Source organism: Kryptolebias marmoratus, linkage group LG19 (genome assembly GCF_001649575.2).
Source record: "Kryptolebias marmoratus isolate JLee-2015 linkage group LG19, ASM164957v2, whole genome shotgun sequence".
NCBI classification, from domain to species: Eukaryota; Metazoa; Chordata; class Actinopteri; order Cyprinodontiformes; family Rivulidae; genus Kryptolebias; species Kryptolebias marmoratus.
Genome location: NC_051448.1, coordinates 22,834,946 through 22,861,216, shown reverse-complemented (window position 1 = coordinate 22,861,216; position 26,271 = coordinate 22,834,946). Strand labels below are relative to the sequence as shown.

Sequence of the window (26,271 nt, the reverse complement as noted above, 5' to 3'; positions counted from 1 at the left end):
TCAGAGTCCATCACTACTCCCAGGTTTCGGGCCTGATCACTGGTTTTTAGCTGTAATAACTGGAGCTGCGTATTGATTGTAGTTCGCTCCTCTTTAGGTCCAAAGATAATAACTTCAGTTTTGTTTCTATTCAGCATAGGTCCATCTTTCACCTTTTTTAGTTTTAGACTAAGATCATCTTATGATGAGAAATAAGTTATTACTTATTGCCATTTTGGTCAACTTTTGAAATTAATGTTTGGCGCAATCTCATGCAAAATTGTGAGATGTTATGCTTTGTGCTGTGATATACCTTCAGCTACTTCCACATCATATTTTAGCTCAATATCTGTAAAAGTGACTGAGTTGTCACCATGCTTGTGTTGGTTAAGGTTAATTAACTATGGTGGCAAGTTTTAGATGTACATCCTGTGATTATTACTGAGAGTTGCATTCAAAATCCATCAAGTGGTTCAGGAATTATTTTGCTACCAGACATACAAAGAATGGACATACTCAGAGTATGTGTTGGGGATCAGTCTCAGCTACTGCCACATGAATGAGTTGAAGATGTGCATTCAGTGATTACTTTCTGCAAGTTTCAATAAATTTTTGTACAAGTGGTTCACAAGATATTTTGCCAACAAACAGACACACAAACTCATAGACGCAAACAAAGGCATTATTGCCTGCCTTCGTCATTCCTCACTTTGTAAAGGATTTTTAAAAAATGTCAGTTTTTCTCATAAAAAAACTAGGTGTGGGAGGGATGCAAATACAGCATTAAGTCTCCATTTGTAAAAATATACAGATTATTGTGGATAGAACCTTAGCAATCTGTTCGCAGTTGTTCCCAAAGTTTTTTACTTTTGACCCACAAAAGAAAAGTTGGAGAAACCTGTGACACACAATATTTAGCTTAAGTGTACAAAACCTTGCTGAAAAGCTAGTTAACCAAGAGCCTTGAGCCTACTCAGTTTTTATGCCTTTATCACCATTATTTTACTTAAAGCAAAACACAACAATCATTTTTAAAATTAATTTGATTTCCAGAGATTTTCTCAAGACCCTTTTCTTAGTGTTTCATGATGTTCCTATAATGAAAGCTAGGTCTTTAGCTAATTTAGCATTGTAAATTACTGGGAAAAAAATGGCCACAAACTTGCTGTTTTTCATTTCAGTCACACGAGAGCTCATTCTAGAGAAGCAGGCACATAAAACAAGTATTATGATTAAAAGTTTTCACATTTTTCTTGACTCTTTGTAAATTGTTCCCACAATTCTGTTTTGTGTTTTCCAGCTGTTACGAGAGCTGAAGCATCCAAATGTGATCGCGCTTCAGAAAGTGTTCCTGTCCCACAGTGACAGAAAAGTTTGGCTCCTCTTTGACTACGCTGAACACGATCTTTGGGTGAGTCTTTCTGCACCACAGCTGCAGGATCCAACATATGATGTTAAAAAATATCACCAGAACTAGCAGCAAAACTGACTGTCCTGGACAGAATCAGTAACCTTATGGTCTTCAGTACTTGTGAGGTACTTGATGATATGATACTGTGGGTTGCAAAAGTATCTACATGATCTTGGTCCATCTAACTTCTGGAGTTTTTGTCTGTTCATGACCGAACTGCTGCAGTTTCTTCAGGTTGGATGGCGCTGCTTGTGTCCAACAATCTGTAAATCAAAATCAGAGATTCTAAGTTGGATTGGACTGAGGTCTTGGCTTTGACTGGGTCTTTCCAGGACATTTGACAACCAGAGGGTTTCAGCCGTGTGTTTAGGGAAAATGTCCTGCTGAAAGGTGGACCTATGTCCCAGTCTCAAATATCTGGAAAATTAAAACAGGTTTCAAATGTCTTCATATTTATCCAGCTGCAGCTCCATCAGAGTTTTCTGTACTTCTCCACAACTATGTCTGATGTGGGTGGAGAGTTCCGTGGTCTTCATGATGCCTTTTGCTTGGTGGTAGTTGTTGCTAGTTAGAAGAGTTGAACAGCTGTTGATTCTGGGGGCTGTGTGTATCCTGAGATCATTTGTCACTTAGATCACTCACAGGTGGATCTTATTTAACTAATTAAGTTGCTTCTGAAGGTAATGGTCAGAGTGTCAGAGCAAAGGAGTTTTATTTATTTTCTAGAATTATTTACAATAAGCTATTTTTTTGCCATTTAACTTTATTTATTTGGAGTATTATGTATAGGTCCATTACTTGTAGTAAACTTGATAGTTCGTTTAACTTAAAGGTAGTAAAACAACAAAATAGAGAATATCGAAGGGGGTGATTACTTTTGCAACCTGCTCCATGTTTTTTGAATTTTTGCAGTATTTGACTGTGGTTGAAAATTTCTGTTCTGTCATAGTTACCTCCAAATGTGAAAGATTACATTAGTATTTATAAGGTTCTTGATGCCCAAAGAGATAATTGTGTTGTTAACATGTGCACATATAATCTATGCCATTATCTAAATGGTAAAATCTTAATTTACAGAGAGGGAGGGTACGTTTTGTTTTGTTTGTTTTTTTCCACCATTGTTATAACAGCGTCATCTATACATTTGTTTTTGAAGCACATCATTAAGTTCCACCGTGCCTCCAAGGCCAACAAGAAGCCGATGCAGCTGCCTCGAGGGATGGTGAAGTCTCTCCTGTATCAGATTCTGGATGGGATCCATTACCTCCATGCCAACTGGGTACTCCACAGAGATCTGGTGAGTTGCAATATTAGCTTCACTGCTCCAGTTTCTCTGTACTGACACACAGCAGCCACAGCACACACTTTATCATGGAGCTGTTTCACGAGGAGGGACGATTGTTTGTTTTGTTGCAGCCCTACGTTATAAAAGTGTAGATTGGTATGTGTGAATAAAAAGACAACAATCATAATCACTGCTACAATAATTGCTCTTAACTATTAGAAGTGCCATCGAATAAACAATAAGGCATCTTTTTACAATTTTCACAAAACTTTTGTCCCCTATCTCGTCACTGAGATTTTGAAATAAAACATGCAAATTATATGCCAAAACATGGGGCTCAATCAAGGATAGTGTGCTATGACTTTTGGTAGTGGTATGTTGCATAATGTTGACAAACTTTGCAAAATAAAACGGAGACCAGTGGGATTTTAGAGAAAACTCAGTTCTCTTTGAAGCTCTGTACCTCAGACAGTTCAAACGGGTCACAGAAACTTGGCCTTAATGTTTCTGAACTGCCATTTTGATGTCTTTTATAGTTCTTGCACAATCACAGTTTAAATTTTAGGATTTTTGCAGATTTTCCACAGAATGTTCAAATGACAGCTGATGATCTCACACAAACGTCTGAGCTGTGTGAAAATTTTCTAACCTTTTGCAAACAAACTCTTCTTACTCCCACACCTTTTTTTTGGTACATATACAAATTATACACCAAAACATAGGCATTTTTGTCCTTTTCAATTCTGTGTCTCTCATTTCTAAAGGACTTGTGTTTTTCTCTCAAATCCTCCCAGAATGCACAGCCAAGCTATTTTTTTTAGCTCAAAAGATTTTCTTTAAAATTGGAACTGAAGGCTCTTTTTAACTTGTCACATCTCCTACATAAAACTCTGTAGAGAAATAAAACTTCACACGTGATCATCTTCTGCTTCTTCAAAAACATTTAAAATTTGACTCAAACTTTTTGCACAGCGACTGTTTGTTTAAGGCTTACTTTTTGGTCTGTGTTTTTGTCTGCCTCTCAACAACTTTGCAGTCAGGGAGTGACAGACACAGGGGTGTGGTTACCATAGTGACCATAATAAGCCTCATTTTCCCGTACACCAGTGAGTTGTATTGCCAGTGTCAAGCTCGGTGGAGACGGAGACGAACCCTGAGTGCAGACTCATTTTCAAAACAAAAACTTATTAATTAAATAAAGAAAATAAACAAAACAAACAGCTGACGTGGCAGCAACTCAAACAGAACAAAAATCACAGCAGGGTAAGGCAACAAGGAACCAAGGCACAGAGAACAGCAGCAACCAACAAACAAAGAACCGACGGATAGTGAGAGAAGTGACCGGGTATTTGAACACTGAGGATGACGAGGGAAGTGAAAACAGGTGAGTGGGGATAATGAACGACAGGTGGAGATGGGCGTGGCAAGGAGGGCAAAAGAGTGACAGTGGAGGAGTGAATACAGAACACAAACAGGAAAACCAAAATGAAACACTAACCACAAACTGTAACAAAAACAACAAAACCAAAAAACCAAAAATCCAAATCCTCACAGCCAGAGTTATGTGCCTCATTGTGTCAAAATATTTTTTTCAGTATAAATGAGGACTTTGTTATTAACGTCAGATCAGTTTTCTCCAATCTTATAACGGTAACCTTGTCTTCTTTATTTGATGATTAGCTGAATATATAGAGTTTCTGCATTGTATTAACATAATCTGATAAGTTAAGACTCTTTATGATATCTGCATCATTTAGGCATGACCAAACTTTACCTTAATTAACTCCAAATTAGCTCTACATTGACTCTTATTAAATATTACATAAAGGACGTTTTTCTGTGCCTTTCTGTTTTTTCACACTAAATTATAGCAACCCAGATAGAGATGTTATTCCAGTGCCGGTGTTGTTATGTCTGTGTGCGGTCTATTATTATAAATGTGATTGTTTAAAGGAGCCTGATTGTGATGTCTGAGGAGCAGAGCGCCCTGAACTTTACTCTAATCTGGCCACAACACACAAGTGCTTCCTATGAGACTCTCTCCAACTCACTTTTCCCACACAGCTCTTTTTTTAAGGATGGAGGCACATTTTGTCCGGCTCGAGATTAACATTGTTGTATCCAAACAGAAAATCAGAGTAAATATTTTCATCAGAATAAAGTGTAAGGCTTTAATACATTATGAATGCATTTTTACTCTACAGTGTGTCTTTTCTGAGTTTGAAAACTGGAAACCTGCCCTGACTGAGATTTGAACCACTGACTTTCTTCTTTAAAGGTGGCATAACTTCGACACCCCCATGCAGAACTCAGTAATGGGGCGTATGATGCAGGCAGGTGCAGCAAACATGGAATGTAACCAAGTGTCTGGTATAGCTTACAAAATTACAGTAATTTCCAGAGTATAAGCCACTACTTTTTGCACAAGCTTTGAACCCTGCTGCTTATAGTCTGGTGCGGCTTTTCTATGGATTTTTCATGATTTTTGTGATATCGTAAGAGGATTTGTTTTGAGTTTGTTCTGCTGTTGTACGGCACTACTTTTCCTGGCGAAAGGGCATGTGATCAGACACACAGTCACTGGGGAAAAGAGTGGTATGTTGGTCAAATGTCCGTCCGCCAGGCAAAGTAGTACCGTACAACAGCGGGACAAATGATGAATGACTGACTTTTTTTCTGGTTAAAGCCATGTTACTGCACAATACATTTGTTACTCGTTTAAATAGCACAGTACATGTTTCGTACTTTTAATTACCGGTACTTGTACATGTACGTAAAAAGTTATGCAAATATGTACCGGTAACTTGTTTTTCAAAATGCTAATAAAAGGGATGTGTTCCCAAACAGCCATCTCTTTCCTGACAATCCCCTTTGTGCATATTCTCTTACATATGGTAACTAAACATTAAAACACCTGGGGCTTTTCGTCCAGTGCAGCTAATGTATGAACAAAACAGGATTTTCCCCTAATTTTAGCTTGTGTAGCTAATATTCAGGTGTGCCTTGTAGTCCGGAAAATACGGTAGTTGACCAGCCTTGTAGTTGGACCATCAACATGGAATATACCTCCACAGGTGGTGGAAAATAAAAGAGCTAAGATCCCGTGTATCTTCTAGATCCAGACTAAATAACCAACTGGACAGTGTTCAGAAAAAGACGACCTTGTGAAAGATGCAGGGATGTCCCAAGATTTTTTTGTCCCCAATAAATCATTTCAAATAAATTATCGTCCAGTCAATCTGATAATTGCATTACAGATTTCATTGCTATGGACCACACCTCCATAGCAACTTTTTAATGTTTCTCACTCATCCATTTACTGTTATAGAGCTTCCCTTATATGTTTTACACTTTATATACAACACTTTTAATATCTCACTCATACACCAATAAACACACTGGTTGGCAGTAGGGCATTCAGTGTCTTGCCCAAACACTTTGGCACATTGCAAAGGCTGGGGATTGAACCCCAACCCTCTGATTAGAGAACAATCTCCTTACCCATTTGGCCAAACCACAAGCTGTAAAATCAGGCTCTTGTTTGGGCTAGTTATTAGCCTAACCTGGATGAAGACTTTTGCTTCTTTCTCCATCCTCAGTGCTGTAAGACTGATACCACGATTAATAAGGTAATAACTATTGATAACTATTAAACAGAACATCACTTCAAAAGAGACCAGACTATCCCTTTATAAAAGATTGAAAGAGAAAGAAGAGATGTTTTTCAAATTTTCATGTGGCAACAATGTTGTTGCTAAAATTAGCGAGCCTGATATTGTTTTTCACAAAAAGATCTTATTTTCTAAATGACTGTTTGTTCTGGACGCTAATGTTCACGAAGTGTCCAGCAGCAGGTTCAGCCCTTCATTCTCTGCATTTCCTTTACAGCCCAACAGCCTGCAACGAACAATCTGGAGGTGTTTCAGCTGTTACAGCTAAAACACTTCCAGGTTACAGGTTACAGCTGTTGCTTGCAGATAACCCTTCTTATTGGGGAGTTTTACATCATATAACTGCAGAATGTCTTTATGAATATTCAGGGTTTCCCCCAGAAAAGAGGCTAAGCCCAGTGGTAGGTGGCTGATCGCCGGCCGACCGTGATTTGGTAAAAAACAAAAAAAAAGAAAGTTGAAAATGTGGCTGTTTATTATGTGATATTGTAAGATATTTGTGTCAAATATTTAGACAACTACAGTTTTACAAAAAGGCACTTTTGAAATACTTTTTTAAACAACAAAATACAAAAAAAAAAAGTAAATAATTGATTGCACCTAATTTGAATCCTAATTTAAGTCACATTTACAAATAAATAAATTAACATAAATGCAAAAGTGCAAACAAAGCACCAACACATGTCACACGTCAAAGCCAATGAATAACGACAGAGAACTCTGATAAATAGAGATACTGTCCTGTACTGTGCTTTTTGTGGCACAGGCTGCATGTTGGATCACTCCATGTAACAACAAAACAAAGCATCTAATGCTGAATTTAATAGAATAATTTTACTGTTAAACAAGGATAAATCGGCTTGCATCATATTAATATTTTCACTAAGTACAAAACATGCTTACCATATTCAGTCTTGTAAAGCCACCCGCTGAATTTCAGCTCAACTAACCATTTTTGGTTAAACTCGGTCGTTTCATGTTTATTACTGTGGCTCCAGCAACCTGCTAACTCCAGGTAGCTGAAGGAGGCTCGGCCTCAGGGCTCATTCGAGTCCTGCAGGGCTCCGTGAACGGCGCGTGGACCTGAGCGCGCGGTGGAGGCGTTTATACTTTGCGCCTACGTCGGAGCAGTATTCTCCGAAAAGACAGGGGCAGTACGCTACGTAACCAGTGGAAATATGGTAAAAAAAAAAAAGAGAGAGAGCAGATGTTGTCACATCAAATATGGCTGCACGTATTCATGAGGAAGAGCTGTTGTGTTTCTGGCTGTGATACAGAGAGGATGTTTAAACTTAAAGCATTCAATTTGACTTTCATTGATTTATTTGCTTTAGTTGTGATTCGCCCATCATAGGACTAATATTTCTTTCCTCTGTGATCTATAAACACTCCTTTTTATCAGCTGCAGCAGTAATCTCTTTCCTAGATATCCAACGTTGCTTTTTATACTGTATTGTATTAGGATTATAATGATACCTCTAATGAGACAATCTTGTGATGAAAAATTGACAGTGGGGTAAAGATTTCAATATTTGCGTTTACTTGATCTGCTATGAATTTTTGTAGATTAAGCTGAAAACAGTGGGAATGCCACGGCACATTTAATTAACATAACTAATGTCATGAACAGGGCGGAAGGAGGCGAACCCTGAGTGCAGACTTATCTTAACAAAACTATTTTAATAACAAAAGAATCAAATACAAAAACAAAGAGCTGACATGGCAGCAAACAAAATCTAAACTCAACAACATTAACTAACTTAAACAAAACATGAACAGACCTGAGACGAGATAAAGACGGGACTGAAGGCGCTGCAGTCGGGTCAGGAGAAGGGACTGTGCGATCTGGCTGACTTGGGTGACGGGAGGAACGGTGAACAAGGGGTGAAGATGTCTGGAGACTTCTGAGGAGACTGAGGAGACCAGGATGGGACAGGATGATTCTTTCGATTATTTGGAAGGTGATTAAGTGATTAAGTTGTGCGTAGAGTGTGTTGGAAGCAGTTGAGGAGAGCAGTCTATTGATTTGATTGGAGATGGTTGTGAGTTCCTCGGGGGAAAACGGTGAACTGGAAACAGAAGATGAGAGTGATGACGTGGGAGATAGGGGCATGGTAGTGTCCAATTGAACAGACTGAGAGCCGGAGGTGATGTCCGGCCGCTCCACCGGAGAGTCTGTGGTGGCGGCGATCCGATCCACCGGAGAAGCCGTGGTGGCAGCAGTCCGACCCACCGGAGAGGCCGTGGTGGCGGCGGTCCGACCCACCGGAGAAGCCGTGGTGGCGGCGGTCCGACCCACCGGAGAGGCTGTGGTGGCAGCGATCCAACCCACCGTGGAGGCTGTGGTGGCGGCGGTCCAACCCACCGGGAAGGCTGTCACCGCTGACGGAGACGTGGAGGGTGACGCAGCCGGCTTCCTCTTACGCTGACAACGGTGTCCCGACGCTGGAGAGGCAGTAACTGAGGGACATGGCTCACGAAGAAAAGCGAGCGGGTGCTCTTCCCGCAGCTCCGCCAGGATCTGGTTTATCTCCTCTGGGGTGAGGATAACAACAACGGATGAGTCTGCTGGGTTCTGGTATGGTCGGTTCATTCAAAAACCAAAAAGCATGGCAGGGTAAGACAACAAAGAATCATGGCACGGAGAACAGCAACAACCAACAAATGACAAACAATGAACCGACGGCTAGTGAGAGAAAAGACCGGGTTTTTGAATACTGAGGGTAACGAGGGAAGTGGAAACAGGTGAGTGGAGATGATGACAGACAGGTGAAGATGGGCGTGGCAAGGAGGACAAAAGAGAGACGGAGGAGGAGTGATTACTGGGCACAATACAAACAGGAAAAAACCAAACTGAAAACAACAACAAGAATAATAAAGAAAACCAAACAGAAAACAAAAATCCAAATCCTCACAAGAAGTAGCAGGTTTGCTATTTTATTTTAAATTTTTAATTAGGGCATCAAACCTGCTGTAAAGGTCACCTACTGTCAGGGACCCAAGGGTTTCTGTCCAGAGAGCGAAATCTAAACCACACACGAAGACGAGGATAACGGTAAGTGTATTTATTTACAGGTGGAACTATGTTCAATGATCATTTCCTGAAGGAGTCTGCAAGAGAAGGAGAACCGGGTGAGTCTCGGGTACAGCTTTGGTTTCCAAGATGGTTGCGAGGATTATAACGTCTCTTTGTTTGCTTACAGGTCCTAGCGGGAGGTTGTGGCGTCGAGGAGGAGCGAAGTGGTTCCAGTAGTTCCCGATGAGGAGCCAGGTAGCAGCGAGGTAAGTATCCGTGAATATCCAGGTAAGTAGTTCCTCAGATCCGTAGTCGTGGCGTGGCAAAAAACCTGAGTCGTAGGCACAAAACAGAGAACGTGATTAGCTTAGGAGCATAAGTTAGGTTAGACGCTGTGGCGGAGAATCTAACCCAGAAGGTTCGATGCTCCAGCGAAGATCTGATCCTAGCCTGCTGCTTAAGTACCAGCTGATCTCATCAGTAGGAACTGGAACACCTGTGGAGGAATGATTAGTGGCACTGCCCAGAAGGCGGAGCCAACCCCAGATCCTCACACCTACAATGCAGCTCAACAGCTGACAGGCGTATGAGAACCAACAATCAGACATAAATAAATGTGCAACTTTTCAAAAATAGAATTGTTCCATGTCAGATTAAAAACAGATCTGAACCAGTTTTCTTTCACTGTACTTTCTATCTGACTCCACTGTGACTCCCACAACCCATCTATATGTGTGGCTCCCACACTTCTTTGTTTCTTTGCGTCTGTCACTCCTCACTCAGCATGGGCCAGTATGAGATTTTGACCATATGATAACCGTGAGCAAAAATACCACTATTTGACAGTATTATAGTATTAAAACAAAAATGTCAAAATAAGGTTTATATAGTTTAATTTAAGTTTAGAAAAGCAAGTACTCGTATTACTGCGGCTTAATACTAGGTGGATCTCTCAATTTAATTTGATTGCAGTTCAGTGGGTTGTGATGGAATTATAAAACAATTATGGATGAACCTCGATGGCTCCATAATCACATAAAACCACAATCACAAATACCATCCTGAACTCTCAGACCTACAATAAACAAAATATTTTGCTCTGTACTTTAGTATAAAACAGTTTTCATTCAAACAGGTTTATGGTAACTAAGGGAACAAAAGGAGTCAAACTGCAGAGTGACATAGGATTGTGGTGATCAGCCGTCTGTTACTACCAGGACCCTGAGATCGACTGATCAAGGACTGCTAGCTGTCCCCAAATCTAGACTGAAAACTTAGTTATCTGTCTCTAAATCAAGACTCAAAACATAGGAATATGTTCTTAAATCAAGACTAAAACCCGAGGAAACTTTATTCTAGGGACTGTCTTCAGTATTTAAATCTAAAACAGAAGCTAAGGACTGATACCTGTCCCCAAAATCAAGGCTAAAAGCTAAAAGGTCACTGCCCCTTCACTCTGGAAATCTTTACCCTTCAGTCTACATTCTATGGACTCATTGGATTTGTTTAAGAATCAGCTGAAGACTTGTCTTTTTAGACGGGCATTTGGGTAGCATTCAGGTTTTTTAATTTTTTTGCTTTTACCTGATTGTGTATTAGGTTAATTCATTTCCTTTCATTTTTGTTTGACATTGATTTATTTTATTTTTGTGCCTTGACGCAATAAGTTTGCCACCAGAGGTAATTTAGTCAAATAGCTTTGTATTCATCAGCAACCTCAAAACCAAAGATGTTCAGCTCAAGAAAAGATAAAAATGATAAACGTTTGGGAAAGCATGTTTACTATTTATATTTTCATTAAAAATCCATTGTGGAATGTATTTTCAGAGTTTCCATCTAATTTTCCTTCAGCTGATGCCTTGGCTTGGACTGTGTTGACAAACAGTAACAGTTTTAAAAACATCTGAAACAGTATTTCCACAGAATTAATAATATGGGTCTGCATGTGTTTTTACTGTAGACAGGCCAATGGCGTCATAATGTCAGTACATCCCTCCACATTAGGGATGTGAAAATGACTGATTCACTGACACACACATGTGCACATTGGATCACTAGAGCTGCTGTGTACTGATGCAGTTTTGAGAATAAATCTAGATGCATCTGTTTATTACGTCTTTGTAGTGATAAAATCCACGATGAAGAGTCACCAAGCAGGTTTGTTTCTGCAGGCTCATGCTTTAAAGTAAAGCAGAGAAGTTAAAACTGTGTAGGTAAGTTTGTGTTAGAAGAATGCACCTTTTCTTGACTGTGTTTGTGTACAACTCTTTTTCTGGTGCCATTCTTGTGGTGTAGCTGTTTTGTTTTTTTCAGTAGTGACACTGCCTGGCAAGAAGAAGTAGTCAAGTCTAGCTTTATTTATAAAGCACTTTTCAAACACAAGAAATTTAAACAAATCTAGACAGAACAAAAAAAAGGGAATAGCAAAAAGTAAGTATAAATTGTAAAATATTTTTTGAGTTTTTACTTTTAAGAATTATTGCTTTTAATCTAAAGAAAAACACAATTAATTTCCAGGTTGTAAGGCAACAAAGTAGAGAGATTACTTAAAGGGATGAGTACTTTCGCAAGGCACTGTATTCATTGTCGATGTACACAAAATTATTACTTTTTGCAAGTTTCATTAAAATATGTTCAGTGACTCATGGGATTTTCTGCTAACAAATGGAGACACAGGCAAAAGTTTTATTTCCCGCTATTCACCTTTCAGCAGTGTTTATTAAAAATCATTAAGAGAAGGGGCGATAAATTAATTATTGAACAAAATATTATCCCGTCTGTACTTCACAGCCCCATTACAGCAGAGATAAACAGCTTCAGAGGAGAAGCAAACACTTTGTGCTCCTGCTGCTTCATATCAACAGCTTTACACCAGCAAAGCAGTGGGAGCAGCAGGAAGTACAGATCATTTGGTACATGGTTAGTAGGGCTTTGTTTATTCAAAGCAGCTCGGAGCAACAACAGATAGATATGAGGGTGCAGAACGTAGATGATTTTAAAGCAGCACAGAAACAGAAGACGCTCTAGAACCACACTGAGAGAAACTGGAGAAATGACATTTTCTGTGAAAACGCAATGTGAAGGCTGAAGGCTGAACGCTGAAGGCTGAAGGCTGAACGCTGAAGGCTGAAGGCTGAAGGCTGAAGGCTGAACGCTGAAGGCTGAAGGCTGAACGCTGAAGGCTGAAGGCTGAAGGCTGAACGCTGAAGGCTGAAGGCTGAAATTTGCTGAAGACGCTGAAACAGAGTTGATTTAAGTTGAAACAAGCGAAACAGAGGCTAAAATGAGCTGAACACTAGCTATAAAACTAAAAGCAGCTGAACAGTAGCTAGAGGTTAAACACAGCAAAACAGAAACTAAACTCAGCAAAACTAGCTGAAATTGAAAAAAAAAGCTTTTAAACAGAAAAACAGTAACTAAAATAAACAAAACTGCTGCTGAAAGCTAAAAGAAGCACAATGGGAGATAAAGGCAGCAATACTGTAGCTACAAGCTAAAAGTAGCAAAACATTACCTATAAGTAGCAGAATGGTAGCTAAAAGTGACAAACTGAAAGCCAAACGTAGCTTAAAGGTCAGGTAAGCAGAATAAAAGCTAAAAGCTAAAAGTGAGTGTTTGATGCTGAAAATGTTCAGAAGTATAAACACCTGAACGTTCTTGTGGATGCTGACACATCATTCAGATTGTGAGAAGAAGAAGCAGACAGTAGAGCTGCAGACACGTCCAACACGTCACTGTTACAGGATGGGCTCAGCTCAGGGCAGTAAAAACACAAAATGGCTCCCAGCATCTCTGCCTGTTTTAGATCTCAGGGGTTCACATGTTGGTCCCTTCACAGCAGCTTGGTTGGATTTGTCATTGGGGGAGTAACACTTCTTCACCAACAGATGTCAGAATATTGTATCTTTTCATTTATTAGCTCAGACTTTCATTATTTGACTTTTTGTGAAGGATTTAAAATTAAATTAAATTAAAATTTAAAATTAATAAGAGTAAACTGTCGCACAGTAGCAGCATGAGCAGTGTGATTGTTTTTCACACTGCTCTTATCGGCACACCAACACTTCCGTACGCTCAGAACTAGTTTCACTGCAGTCAGATAAAACTTTGCACTCATGTGTCGCCCTTAGTGCTGTTATTTTACTCTTTCATAACCTGAACTTCCTGCTATTGTACCCACAGAACTATTCAAAGTCTTACTTGGATAATTCTTCTTCTTTAGTCCTAGCTGCTTTTAGGATTATCGTTCTTTTTTGCAGGTGTGCAGCTCTTTGTCAGTTCCTTTATTAGCTGTAATTAATACCGAAAATGCCCTTAAAGCTGGTAACTGCTTTCAAAGACTATCCGACCACTTGCTAAGAGTTTTGTTTTTTTTCTGTGCAACTAAACAGACATGTGATCTGCTGCTCTATGTGTAACCATGGAAACGGTGCTCCTAGCAGCACATTGCTGCATGGCTGCAGTACTTGTGCGGTTACATAAGTGTCTGTTTGTGCTGGTGTGTCGCACGCTCTGCCTGCCTGGAATCAGACATGTGCTTCGTAGAGCAACGCTGCACCATGCCCATCCCCCATTGACTCCCACTCCTTTCCCCCTGTCCCACCATCCACCCCTCTGAGCAGAGGGTTCAGCATGCCTCAGGGGTTACGTAAGAGTTTCCAGTTGGTGTCAAATCCATGTTCCTGCACCAGCAGTGAGGTCAAATCAAAATCTGGACTTAGTAGGTAACCTTTCTGAGGGTTCTGCATGGATTTAGAATGACCTAAATTAACCACCGCACCTGGCTGCGAGACGCAGTAGAGCATTTAGTGACAGAGTTGCACACATCAAGTCATAAAGTTTGAAGGACTCATTAATACAGTGGTAGCTCCAGTTTTTTTTAAGAAGAAATCAATCAAAGTTTCAAAAAACTAACATTTTTTCTGACAATCTGTGTTCATTATTGCCCGCTGCTGACCCAGCCTGCTCACCCTTCTTGTCTGTGTCTGTGTTTGTCTGTTAGCACAGTGGTTCCCAAAGTGTGGGACGCCCCCCCCCCAGGGGGCACGGGAATGAAATGGAATGAAAAAAAAAAAAAAAAACAGTGCCTGACTAAGCATAAAGGACAGGTTTTTAACCCCATTTTGCAAAGAGACTTTTAAAAAAATGTATTGGTGATAGCAAAGTTGAATATTGTTGCAAATAAATTAAAAAAAATATGTGTGAAATAACACTGACAGCAAAGAATACTTTTCTACAGTAAAGAACTAAAAAAAAACAGTTACACAAAAGTGTTTCACTGTAAAGATGGTTTGTAGTTTGTTTTGTTGCAAATGAAGTGTGAAATAAACTTCAGTGGAGTTTGTAAACAAAATATGTGTTTATGTCTGGTTGAACGATGTGTGCCCAGTTGATTTTTTTATTTATTTTATTTTATGTTATTTATTTATTCTTTTTTTTTTTTGGGGGGGGGGGGGCAGAAGTTCTTTGGGAACCATTGTGTTAGCAAAATATCACCTGAACCACTGATCAGATTTTATTGAAACTCTTGTAACTATTCATTTGATGTACATCTACAACTGATTAACTTTTGGAGTCAGCCAAATTCAAAATGCAGCAACTAATTGACATTATCCAGTTCAATTATATCTCAGTGAGTTGTACCAACATTGAGCTAAAATTGGATGTGGCAGGACCTGGGAGTCATCCTCAGCACATATTCTTAGTACTAACAAATCCTACGAGATCTTACAGTATTCTACATAATGTCACATTCAAGGTTTGACTTAAACAGCTATAACTCTGTCCCTTCTCATCATAAAGATTAGTTTAAAACTCTGGCATGTAAGGCGGCGGGTGATATGCATTTTTTCAAGGAATGCTTGGCCTTTAATTTGATTCTTATGGATGGGTGCGCACCTCAAATACAGTTATGTGCACATGGGCAGGTAATTGTTGTCTCTGAGTGTAAGCACTCATTACAGTTATGGTATATAAAATAAAAATAAAGCCCAGCTTGATCCTATGCAGGGTTGCAGGAATCCATGCAGTGCATGCTGGGTTGTATGCATGCAGGGATACGTGCATATGGTACATGCCTGGATGTGAAATGCTAACAGTTTTCTACCTTATAGGCATAAAACGCCAACCATTGGTATGAAATGATTATCCCTTTGTACAAAATGGAAATGAGTTATGGATGGTTTTGTGTTGGCTAATGTTTATGAGCTGGGGCAGCCATCTTAAATTGGATTCTCTCCAATCATTAGTCAATTCTAGTTGTATATCTATTGACTATTTATTAAAAGTTTCATATAAATTTGTCCTGTGGTTCATGAGATATTTTGCTCACAAACTTTAAACTAACACTGTTTCAATAATTTGGCAGTTCTAGTGAGGTTCTACTGCAGACTGAACGAACTGGGGATTAGGCAAAAGGCTCAAAAGCCAAGAAAACTAAAAGTAAAGCTGAAGAAAAGATCAAGGGCGACTAATCCAGGCTGAAAAATATAAAAACAAAGAAACCTGTGTCCCAGATGCACCGCAGCACCATCTGTCACTGGGATCTTTGTTCTTAGATTGTAAAAGTCAATGTGGTGGAGACACTGAGGCGACACAAACTCCACAGAGATACACAGTATTCTAGGAGGACATTTATTACTTTGACTCTTGGCTTTTAGTGGTCTTATTAGCTCTGACCTTTTAGCTTTTAGGACTGTTTTTCAGGTTGCCCGTTCTGTTTCATAAGTGTGCCTGAACTGACCTGATTGTTGAGAGAAAGATGAAGATGTTTTTGTGAAAGGAGGCCATGTCCCCAAGGATCGAGTGCAGCTGTCCTCAGAGGGATGGACAGTGTTTGTTTTCCCTCAGCTCCTCATCCATTTATAGAATTAAAGGCCTAGGATTATTTGAAGGAATGCATATTGTCCATTGCATTTCATGGCATAGTTTTTGACTTTGATCATCTTATGATGAAAAATGACATAGTTGTAGCCATTTTGGTCAAACCTTGAAAATAACGTTATCTGTGATCTGGTGCAGTATTGCAGGATATTGTTCAGAGTACGCGTTGTGAAAGACTCTCAGCTACTACCACATCAGGTTTTAGCACAATGTCTGTGAAAGTGACTGAATCATAGCAATATTTGTGTTTTCTAAGGTCAATTGGTTGTGGCAGCCATCGCGTTGACCCCTAAAGTAAATCATTTGTAGATGTACATACAGTGATTATTTCCTGAGAGTTTTGTTAAAATTTGGCCATATCTTGAGATATTTTGCTCACAGACAGACAAACAACCACACCGACAAAATCCTTATTGCCGTCCTGATATTGAGGAGTTTCCATCAACAGAATCAAGAGGAAGCTTCTGTTTAACTGATTCTGACACACATTGGATTTAAATTGAGTTTCACTCCGTTTTTGTCAGGGTGGTCAGTGTTTTATGTGTCTCATCGAGTTCCACTTATGGCTTCGTATTCAACCTTTTACATTAGAAACGTGCATTTCTCAGTTAGTAAGTTATATGCTTATTTAGTGTTTTCGAGAGTCACATGAGTCCTTTTATAGATACTGAAGAGGTAAAGTGACTGTGTTCACGGCACACATTCATTCACTAAGGTCTGTTTAGAATCTGAAAGAGGAGCTGGTGAGTGTGAACTCCTCAGGTCTTTTCAGAGACGCTCCTCTTTGTGTTTGCCGATCGCAGCGTGTTGTGTCGCGGGCATGAATAATAGACCTCCTATTAGTGGTGTTTCTATAGCAACAAGATGTATTTGGCAAGCAGATCTGTGTCTGCTGAGGGCAGAGGGTTTACAGTCGCACAGACACTGTGGGAGATTCGTCAGGCTTTGACAATAAGCAGATACTGAATCCTCCTGCAGCAGAAGGCAACTGTGAACATCAGAAACATCAGTGACATTTTTCTCTGGAGTTAAACGTGCAGCTGGGAGTTTAGGCTTTTTTTCTTTTTTTTGACAACAGTAATTCAAAGCTGAGTTTTATATTTTAGAAGTGTGCTGATTAGTACTTTTTAGTGACTTTAAAAGACATCAAAAACGTATCAAAACGTAGGTATTTTTGTCTCCTTTAATTTTGTTCTCATTGCTAAAGGACTTATGGTTTTCTTTCAAATCCTCCCAGAATGCAGTACACAAACCTTCACAGATTCAACTATATTTTAGCTCAACATATTCACTTCAGAACAGAAAGTGAGGACTCTTTTTATGTGTCTTATCTCCTACATAAAACAGAGTAGAAGCACAATTTTCATGCAAAACCATCTTCTTCTGCTCACAGTTCAAGAATTATTCAGAACTAATTCATAGTTTTCACACAGTGACTGTTCGTTTAAGGCTTACTTTACTGTTTTTGTCTGCCTCTCATTAACTTAGCAGTCAGGGAGTGACAGATTTAGGTGTGTGGTTACCATGGTGACCCAGATAATCCACTGACAGCAGCTTCAACATTTCTTCAGATATTGGTTGTCTTTATATTTTTAAACAGTTCATACATCTAAATGTTGGCATTTTTATCTCTTAGATTAATACAAACCAGATGTAATTTTTAGTTTCAACATTTATTTAGACAGACCCTTTATCACCCCCTCAGACCCTCTATAACACTGCTCTCTGAGATCCTGCCTTACAAACTGCAGAAGAAGAGCTGAAAGGAGTTTTATAAATGTCTGTTTGTGTTTTCCACAGAAACCAGCAAACATCCTGGTGATGGGAGAAGGTCCTGAACGAGGAAGAGTTAAAATAGGTAATTAAAACATCTAAACTGCAGTGCTTAACCTTCCCATTCAAGAGGTGGTCACAGAGCTCAGATCAATGTTGTTACATAAGGGGTCAGGGAGGTGTAGCGCTGCAATGCTGCTGTCTATTTTTAAGCTCTGTCAACCCACTAATATCACTGAGTCGTATCCAAATTCTCTACAACTGCTGCTAGTGAGGATTTCATTGGACAGTGTGACTTCAGGCTCTCAGGAATGACGTTGCAGGAACAAAGTCAGTTCAGCAGATAGTCACTCAGTAAATTAAAGTCATAGTTCAGCCATTTTGAAGTGGGAATCTGTGGAGAAGTTGTGAGCAAATTATAAATTACAGCTCTAATTTTCCAAATTTTGTTCCAATTCACACGAACATTGTTTCATAACCCTTTACAGCGTTATCAATTTGGTTCACTAATGTTTCACAGACAGCATCCAGTTTTTGTACAAGACGGACAAGAACCAGCTGTTTGTGCAACTCCACCTACAATACATAAAAGTTTGTCATGTCAGAGTCTGTGCTCTCTGTGTGACTTCTCTCTCTTTAAGGCCTTTGAATCTTATCTTCTTCTATTAAAACAATTTTTCTAACAATTAGTTAAACTACAAAACGAGAATGAATTTAATGTGAACTTTTATTGTAAAATTAAAATTTAGTGCAAATCTTTGCAGCTTTTATCTTTTAGTGCTTTGTGTTTGACCCAATTTATTCAGCTGTTTTAGGAGAATATGAATCATAAATACAGTGGATGAGTGGAGCACAGCCCCTGAATGAATAGGGAAACAAAATAAAACCCTTGTTGAGCATTAACTTTAAATGTTTACTTATTCACACAAAAGACATGAATTTAATTTGCATTTGATTTTCATTAAGTTAGGTTAGCTTTTTATTGTCACTGTTGATGAATTTGTTACACATGTAGTCGTAAATATAACTGTAGTCACTCTGCTTTTTGTTGATAACGACTGCTGTTTTATTTTTATTGAGGATTTTGACTCCTCTCCTAAGTGAGGAGGCCCCTGGCCCTGACAGCAGCCTTGGACTGTCGCCAACCTTGATTCCAATCATCTTTCTGTCTGATTGTCTTTGTTGGCTAACCTCAGCTTTTCTCTTCTCACCTTGTATAGCTGACATGGGTTTTGCCAGACTCTTCAACTCTCCCCTGAAGCCACTTGCAGACCTCGACCCTGTGGTGGTGACCTTTTGGTACAGGGCCCCTGAGCTGCTGCTGGGAGCCCGGCACTACACCAAAGCTATTGGTGAGTCTGACATGTTGAACATATGAAGGTAGGCCTCATGAATGAAACAATCAAGAGTGCCTATATCTATATTTATTAATCCTTTAACGTCAACAAGGCCGGAGCCTACGGGGCACCAGAAGGGGCTAGGCCCTAGGGCTACCACAGATGTAATCAACAGTGAAAATCTTTAGAAGTTTACTCATGTCATCATTGAACCTGAGCTGCATCCTGAGTTTTATTCAGAACATCAATTTATGAGATTATATATATAGCACTGTCAAACACCTGAATGTAACAGAAACTGCTTTACAAACAGTAAGAGCAATAAAAAGTCAAAAGAATAAGCCACATTAAAGATGAAATAAACCAAATATCAAAACAATACAACCTAGTTCGTTATTGATGTTAAAAAAATCAGTCAGACTAAAACAAAAATGGGAACAGAAAGTAAGTCCGGAAGAAAAAAATGACTAAAATTCATAGCTAGGGGTTTAAAAGGACACTCAAGTCATAGTCATGTTTTATCTTATTTATCAGTCAGAACAAAGGGTACTGAAATTTGTTGAGTTAAAAACTTTTATTTGTTTCTTATTTCTTCCTTTTAAATCATTATTTTTAAAATGAATTCTAATGAAAACCTTTTGCTGCAGGTCATCAACAAAAACCTTCATGGGAGGCTTTTTTGGGGGGTTGGGTTTTAACACGATGGGAAATCGAAAACTGAAAGCAGAAATGCATACAGGAAAGTAAAAAGCAAGAAAAGAAAAACAAAACAAAACAAACAAACCACTTTGCTATATCTGACACAGGGTGTCTTGAATCTGTTCAGGGTACAATGAAATCTTAGGATTATGAAGACATCCTGTGCTGCTCAGTGTCAGAAAGTTTGGTGTCAGTCTCAGGTCATGGTTCCTCCAACAGGATAATGACCCAAAACACAGAGCTAAAACCACCAAGAATGGATCAGAACAAAATAGGTGTCCTTCTGAGTCCTGATCTAAATCCTGTTGAACATCTGTGGAAGGAGCTGAAACCTGCAGTCTAGAGAAGGAACCCTTCAAACCTGAGACAGCTGGAGCAGTTTGATCAGGAGGAGTGAGACAAATTACCCGTGGACGCGTGCAGAAGTCTCAGAGAGAGTTACAGAAATCACTTGATTGCAGTGATTGACTCAAAAAACGTATCAGCTCCAGCATCTGTATATACTGTTCGTATATGTTCTGTAAATACAGTATAAAAACAAAACAAAGCACCCATCTCACTCTATTTGTTCCACATGGTCAGGTCCTCTACCAGAGGCCTGGGAGCTTGTTGAGGGTTCTCCTCAGTATCTTAGCTCTTCCTAGGACTGCAGTCTTCTGGACAGAGATCTCTGAGGTTGTTCCTGAGATCTGTTGGAGACACTCTTCCAGTTTGGGGGTCACAGCACTGAGTGCTGCGATGACCACTGGTACCTCTGAGGCCTTGACTTTCCACATCTTCTCTATGTCCTCTTTCAGCCCTTGGTATTTCTCAAGCTTTTTGTTCTCCTTCTTCCTGATGTTACAGTCGCTTGGGACTGCTACAACTATCACCACTGCTTTCTTCTGTAGCTTGATGGTCACCACAATGTCCCATCTGGAAGTCCCACACACACACACACACACACACATATATATATATATATATATATATATATATATATATATATATATATATATATATATACACACAGGTCTTAGCCTTATAAACATTCAAAATAGGAATCACCCTTTAAAACCGCAATCAGTAATAACAATAAAAGTATATAATTAAGTTTATAAATATTTATTATACTAATATATTAAATATATATCCTAATAAATTTCCTTAAAATTAAAATGTATTCTTTTGTGTCTATATTCTTTCTTATTCTATGAATTGTTATTGTTGTATGTTATTTCCTGTCATGGTTGAAACTTTTCAGCAGAAATTGTCCAAGTCAAGAGTGCTAACAACCACTAAAGTGTCCTACAAGCAGTCGATCGTGTTGCACAAGTTTTGTTCTGTTTCTGTTAAAAAACAGTGTACTTTACAAAAATTACTGAAAAAACACAATCTGTCAGAAGCTGTAAAATAAGAAAATTGGTTGTATTCAGCCACTGTATGTTGTACAGGTGTATTTGTTGCTGTATGATTTCCTACTAACATCCTACAAATGAGGGCTCTGTTGTTTGGGTGTAGAATTAATGAATATGATAACAGATTAATAAAAAGGGACAAGAAACATTTTGTGTTTCAGTGTCCAGTAACTTTTTTTTATAAAGTCAGACTAAAAAGCATCGCAACACACTGGACTGATTGTAGGCCATTTTAGGAACAGTTATCATCAGAAGTACCTGAGACCGTCTTTGCTGAACAACCCTAATCAACCCTAACCCTTTACCTGCCGGAACAAACCATTCTCTGTTTCTGTGTGTTTCTGTGTATACATCAGATATTTGGGCTATTGGCTGCATCTTCGCAGAGCTGCTAACATCGGAGCCCATCTTTCACTGTCGCCAGGAAGACATAAAGACCAGTAATCCCTTTCACCATGACCAGTTGGACCGGATATTCAGCGTCATGGGTTTCCCTGCAGGTCTGCACCCAGCACACATCTACAACTACACACATATCACCCCACTGTGTTTAAACTGGCTGCATGAACTTTCAATCTAATGTTTGAAGTCACATTTCAAACAATCTGGAGAGTCAGAAGCTCACTGGTGCACAGAAGTTGCACAAAAAGTCTCATAAGTGCCAAGAAATGTTGAGAAATTCACAACAAAACAATTCTGTTTTGTGTTTACTTCACCAGATGTGTGTGTGTGTGTGTGTGCTGCGTTTGAGAAACGATCAGCGTTCTGGTTCTTTTGTGTTCCACAGATAAAGACTGGGAGGACATTAGGAAGATGCCTGAGTACCCCACACTGCAAAAAGACTTCAGGAGGACAACGTGAGTGGAAGCTGGGATGATTCGACCATCAGAACTTTCTTCAACAAAATATCAGACATAAAATCATTCTTCTCATCCTTACAGGTATGCAAACAGCAGCTTGATCAAGTACATGGAGAAGCATAAAGTGAAGCCTGACAGCAAGGTTTTCCTGTTGGTAAGTGTACACTTTTATCTTTCCATCCCTTTAATGAGTAATATGGTAATTTCCAAGAAACTTGCCCCAGAATTCATATAGAAAGTCATTTTCAAACATCAGAAATGTTTTGGATTGTTTGGTTAAAAATCACCAAAGACTGACTGTAAGAGAAGATTTGATTTTTGATTGATATCTCAGACGGGGTCTTGCTCTATGATGTTCACACAGTCTGAAAGCCCAAAGACATTCAAGTTGGTACAAGTTTTATTCTTCTTTATTGCAAACAAATAAGGCGTAAAGACAATTTGCCAACAAAGATACAACAGTGAATACAAGCCAAAAAACATTAAAGTATAAATTGGACTGTAAATACAAATTACACTAATACTTCATTAGTAATTAGTGAAATAAATAAATTGACAAGTGAGAAAAAGTAGAATTGACCAATTCAAGCTGACTATTGTGTATTGAAAGTGAGAAAAGAACATTTCTCAGCATAAGATCTTAGTCTAGGAGTTTGGAATAAAAGCCAGCGGTCACTAGATAAAGATAAAGAGATAAAGCTAAAGAGTTTATTTGCCATTTGTACTTACACATAAGGTTTAGGGACACAGGAATTCTTATGCAGAGCTTTCAATTCAGACATAATAATAGCATAATAACATTTAATACAGCAGCAAAAAGGTAAGTATTGCACATTGAGTGTATTGTCATCCAGCATGATTACTGGTTTGCAGCAGAAAATAAGCTTTCATGAAACCTGTTTTTGTGTGTTACGATGCTGTCTGCTCCACTCCTCCTCAGATTGTTTGGAGTGTTTTTGTGCTAGAGGAGGAAGTGAGCAGGAGGAGTCTGTCTTTGCTTATATGGATGGCTCGCTTTGTATAATGTTGTAAGATGGAGTCCATGGTTGGAAGATTGGTCCAGATTTTTTTTTTCTTTGCTGTTTTGACGACTCTCTGGAGAGCCTTCCTCTCTTCCTTTGTGGTGTTGCAGTACCATGCAGAGATGCCCCCTGCTCCCTGTAGGCCAGCATGAGTTGCTGCTGGAGGACTCTGGGTGACACACTATCTGGACCTGCTGCCTTACAGGGATTCACCTGCTTCAGAGCCTTTACAACACTGGGTGTGTGTGACCTGTATGGCTGTTCCCTCGGGATTACAGAGGAGTTTTATAGCTGTGTCTGTGTTCAATCTGTCAAATCTCGCATAGAAGCTGTTAAGATTACCTGGTAGGGTGGTGTCTTTGACCTCAGTGTCTGTGAGTCTCCTATAGTAGTGACTGACTGGATGCCCTGCCACATATTGCATTGCTTCCTAGTCAGATAGAAGCCTTCTAATTTCTGGAAATACACTCTTTTAGCAGCTTTGATGGATTTGCACAGCTCATAACTGGCCCACTTCTATTTTTCCCTATCCTAAGACTTAAAAGCCTCACCTCTGCTCCTGATTTTGCATGCACATCTGCGTTAAACCAGAGATTTTGATTAGAAAAAACATGGACAGATCTGCAGGGAACACAGATTGCTGTACACCAGCTAATGTAGGCACTAACAGACTCTGTGTACTCATGTATACTGTTGGTGGCCTCCTTGAGTTCAGTCATGTCTGTTAGCTCCAGGCAGCTCTCCAGGTTAGCCTGTGCACTGTCAGTCCAGGTGCTGGTGGTCCTGACTACAGCTGTTTGGTGTAGGTGGGTTTGAGCAGAACGGACAGGTGGTCGGATTTGCCAAAGTGGGGTTTGGGCTCAGCTGAGTATCTTATGTTGCTGTAGCAGTGATCTAGTGTCTTGTTTTCTCTGGTTGGAAACTCCACAAACTGGTACAGTTCTGTCATGCATTTACCTGAGGCTTGAGTGGTTAAAATGCCAAAGAATAAAAGAAGCAATGTCAGGATCAGTGTTTTTATGTCCGTTAATCATGTCATGCAGGTCCTTAAGTGCTGCCTTTTCTCACACAGAGGGGGGTGGGACATACACCACATTCACAATAATGCACTTCAGTTCTCTGGGTCAATAAAACTGCATTTCAGAGTCAAGTATGCATTCCTTCAAGGAAAGCAAGGCCTTTTAGTAGTTATTTAAAGTAGCCTTCTGGTTGTCATGTTTTTTTCTCTGTGGAGGTTAACAAACACATCAGAACAATAGTGAAAGAGATTAATTCAGTGCAAACAAAGATAAAAATATGTATTTAAGAAATTTCGTGAGACAGGAAGTTTTGGCCCTCTGCTCTTTTCTTTTTCTCGTTTTGTAAAACAATGCTCATGTTACTGACTTTCATTTGTGTTTTTGTTTTGTTTTGTTTGGGTTTTTTTCTTCAGATGGACAGTGTTTGAGTTGTTGCCTTCTTTCACAGCTCCTTGAATTAATGACAGAAAATGCCTGAGGACTGAAGCAGTGACCAGCAGTCTGGTGCAGGGTTTTTTGTAACAGTGTGTTCTGTCTGCCTTCAGCTCCAGAAACTCCTCACCATGGACCCCACCAAAAGGATCACATCAGAGCAGGCACTGCAGGACCCATACTTCCTGGAGGACCCACTACCAACCACAGAGTGAGCCTTTGTAAACCTGTATGGGTTGAGCAGAACAAACGCAGACTCAGTGATTTCCATCTTTCGTCACACCTTGTTTTTAACCGTGAACCAGAAGGGTACAGTGTGCTGGTGCAGATGATGATTTGATGATTTGATCTGGTTTCCCTCTAGTGTGTTTGCTGGGTGTCAGATCCCCTACCCGAAGAGAGAGTTCCTTAATGAAGATGAGCCCGAGGAGAAAACAGAAAAGGTAAATTATTCAGTGATACAGTCTGATACAACAAGTGACATTGAGCTCATAAACTGAAAATAAAGGGAAGTCTTTTCAGTCTGTTCTGTTACAGTGGCTTGGAAAAGTCTTCATACACCTTGAGCCTTTCCACATTTTGTCACGTTACAACCATGAACTTCAAAGTCTTTTACTGGGATTTTATGTTCGACAGAAACAAAGAACTGCATACCGTATTTTCTGCACTATAAGACGCACTGGATTATAGATGCACTATCAACAAATGGTCCATTTTCGAACTTTTGTCATATATAAAGCACACAGGACTATATCGTCGCCTCCTTATTTTTGTAACTTTGCGCGGACTGTGCGTGCCGCGCTCCATTTAAAATAGACAATTTCGGTGCAAGTCTTTTAGGGGTTGTCTCTAGCAGCTTTGTAAGCACACACTGATGCAGCACTGAGCTGCCTCTGCTTGGCATCTGCTACTGAAAGGAAACAGAGCCAAATTCACAACAGCGAACAAACAAGGCTCTGCAAATGAACAAAACGGACAACGGAGATTAAAAACTGTAAAGGCGTATATTTATTTATTTTAAAAGAGAAGAATTGAGAAAAGACCATAGGTGGCTGTGTGTTTGTGTCTGTCCATTAGCAAAATCTCGTATGAACTGGACATTGGTACTTTGATGGAACTCTCAAAAAATATTTGTTGATTGTACATAGACAACTCATTAACCTTTGAAATCAACCAAATTCAAGCTTAGCAAATTTAGCAAACACAAAAATGACTATTAATTTGTCAATTTTACAGATATTCAACTAAAATTTGATGTCAGAACTTTGTCAAATATTACCATCTATCAGTGTAACTGACTGATTTTTTGTGGACCTTTAAAATCCATCCATCCATCCATTCTCTTCCTCTTATCCGGGGTCGGGTCGCGGGGGCAGCAGCCTAAGCAGGGAGACCCAGACTTTCCTCTCCCCAGCCACTTGGGCCAGCTCCTCCGGGGGAATCCCAAGGCGTTCCCAGGCCAGCCGAGAAACATAGTCCCTCCAGCGT

General features: G+C 39.5%; 1 protein-coding gene across 3 annotated transcripts in view; it reads left to right on the top strand.

Annotated features, from left to right (window-relative positions):
- cdk19 (cyclin-dependent kinase 19) overlaps positions 1-26,271 on the top strand; it is an 89,055-nt gene that overhangs the window by 47,104 nt on the left and 15,680 nt on the right. For 2 of the 3 annotated variants that reach the window (XM_017434125.3, XM_037981613.1), the window contains exons 3-11: positions 1,280-1,390; positions 2,547-2,687; positions 18,045-18,102; positions 19,238-19,369; positions 21,807-21,950; positions 22,238-22,307; positions 22,392-22,464; positions 24,897-24,994; positions 25,148-25,226. In XM_017434125.3, the coding sequence (XP_017289614.1) occupies positions 1,280-1,390; positions 2,547-2,687; positions 18,045-18,102; positions 19,238-19,369; positions 21,807-21,950; positions 22,238-22,307; positions 22,392-22,464; positions 24,897-24,994; positions 25,148-25,226 (906 nt within the window). The remainder of the gene's footprint in view (positions 1-1,279; positions 1,391-2,546; positions 2,688-18,044; positions 18,103-19,237; positions 19,370-21,806; positions 21,951-22,237; positions 22,308-22,391; positions 22,465-24,896; positions 24,995-25,147; positions 25,227-26,271) is intronic. The other variant, XM_037981612.1, reaches the window with a different exon arrangement.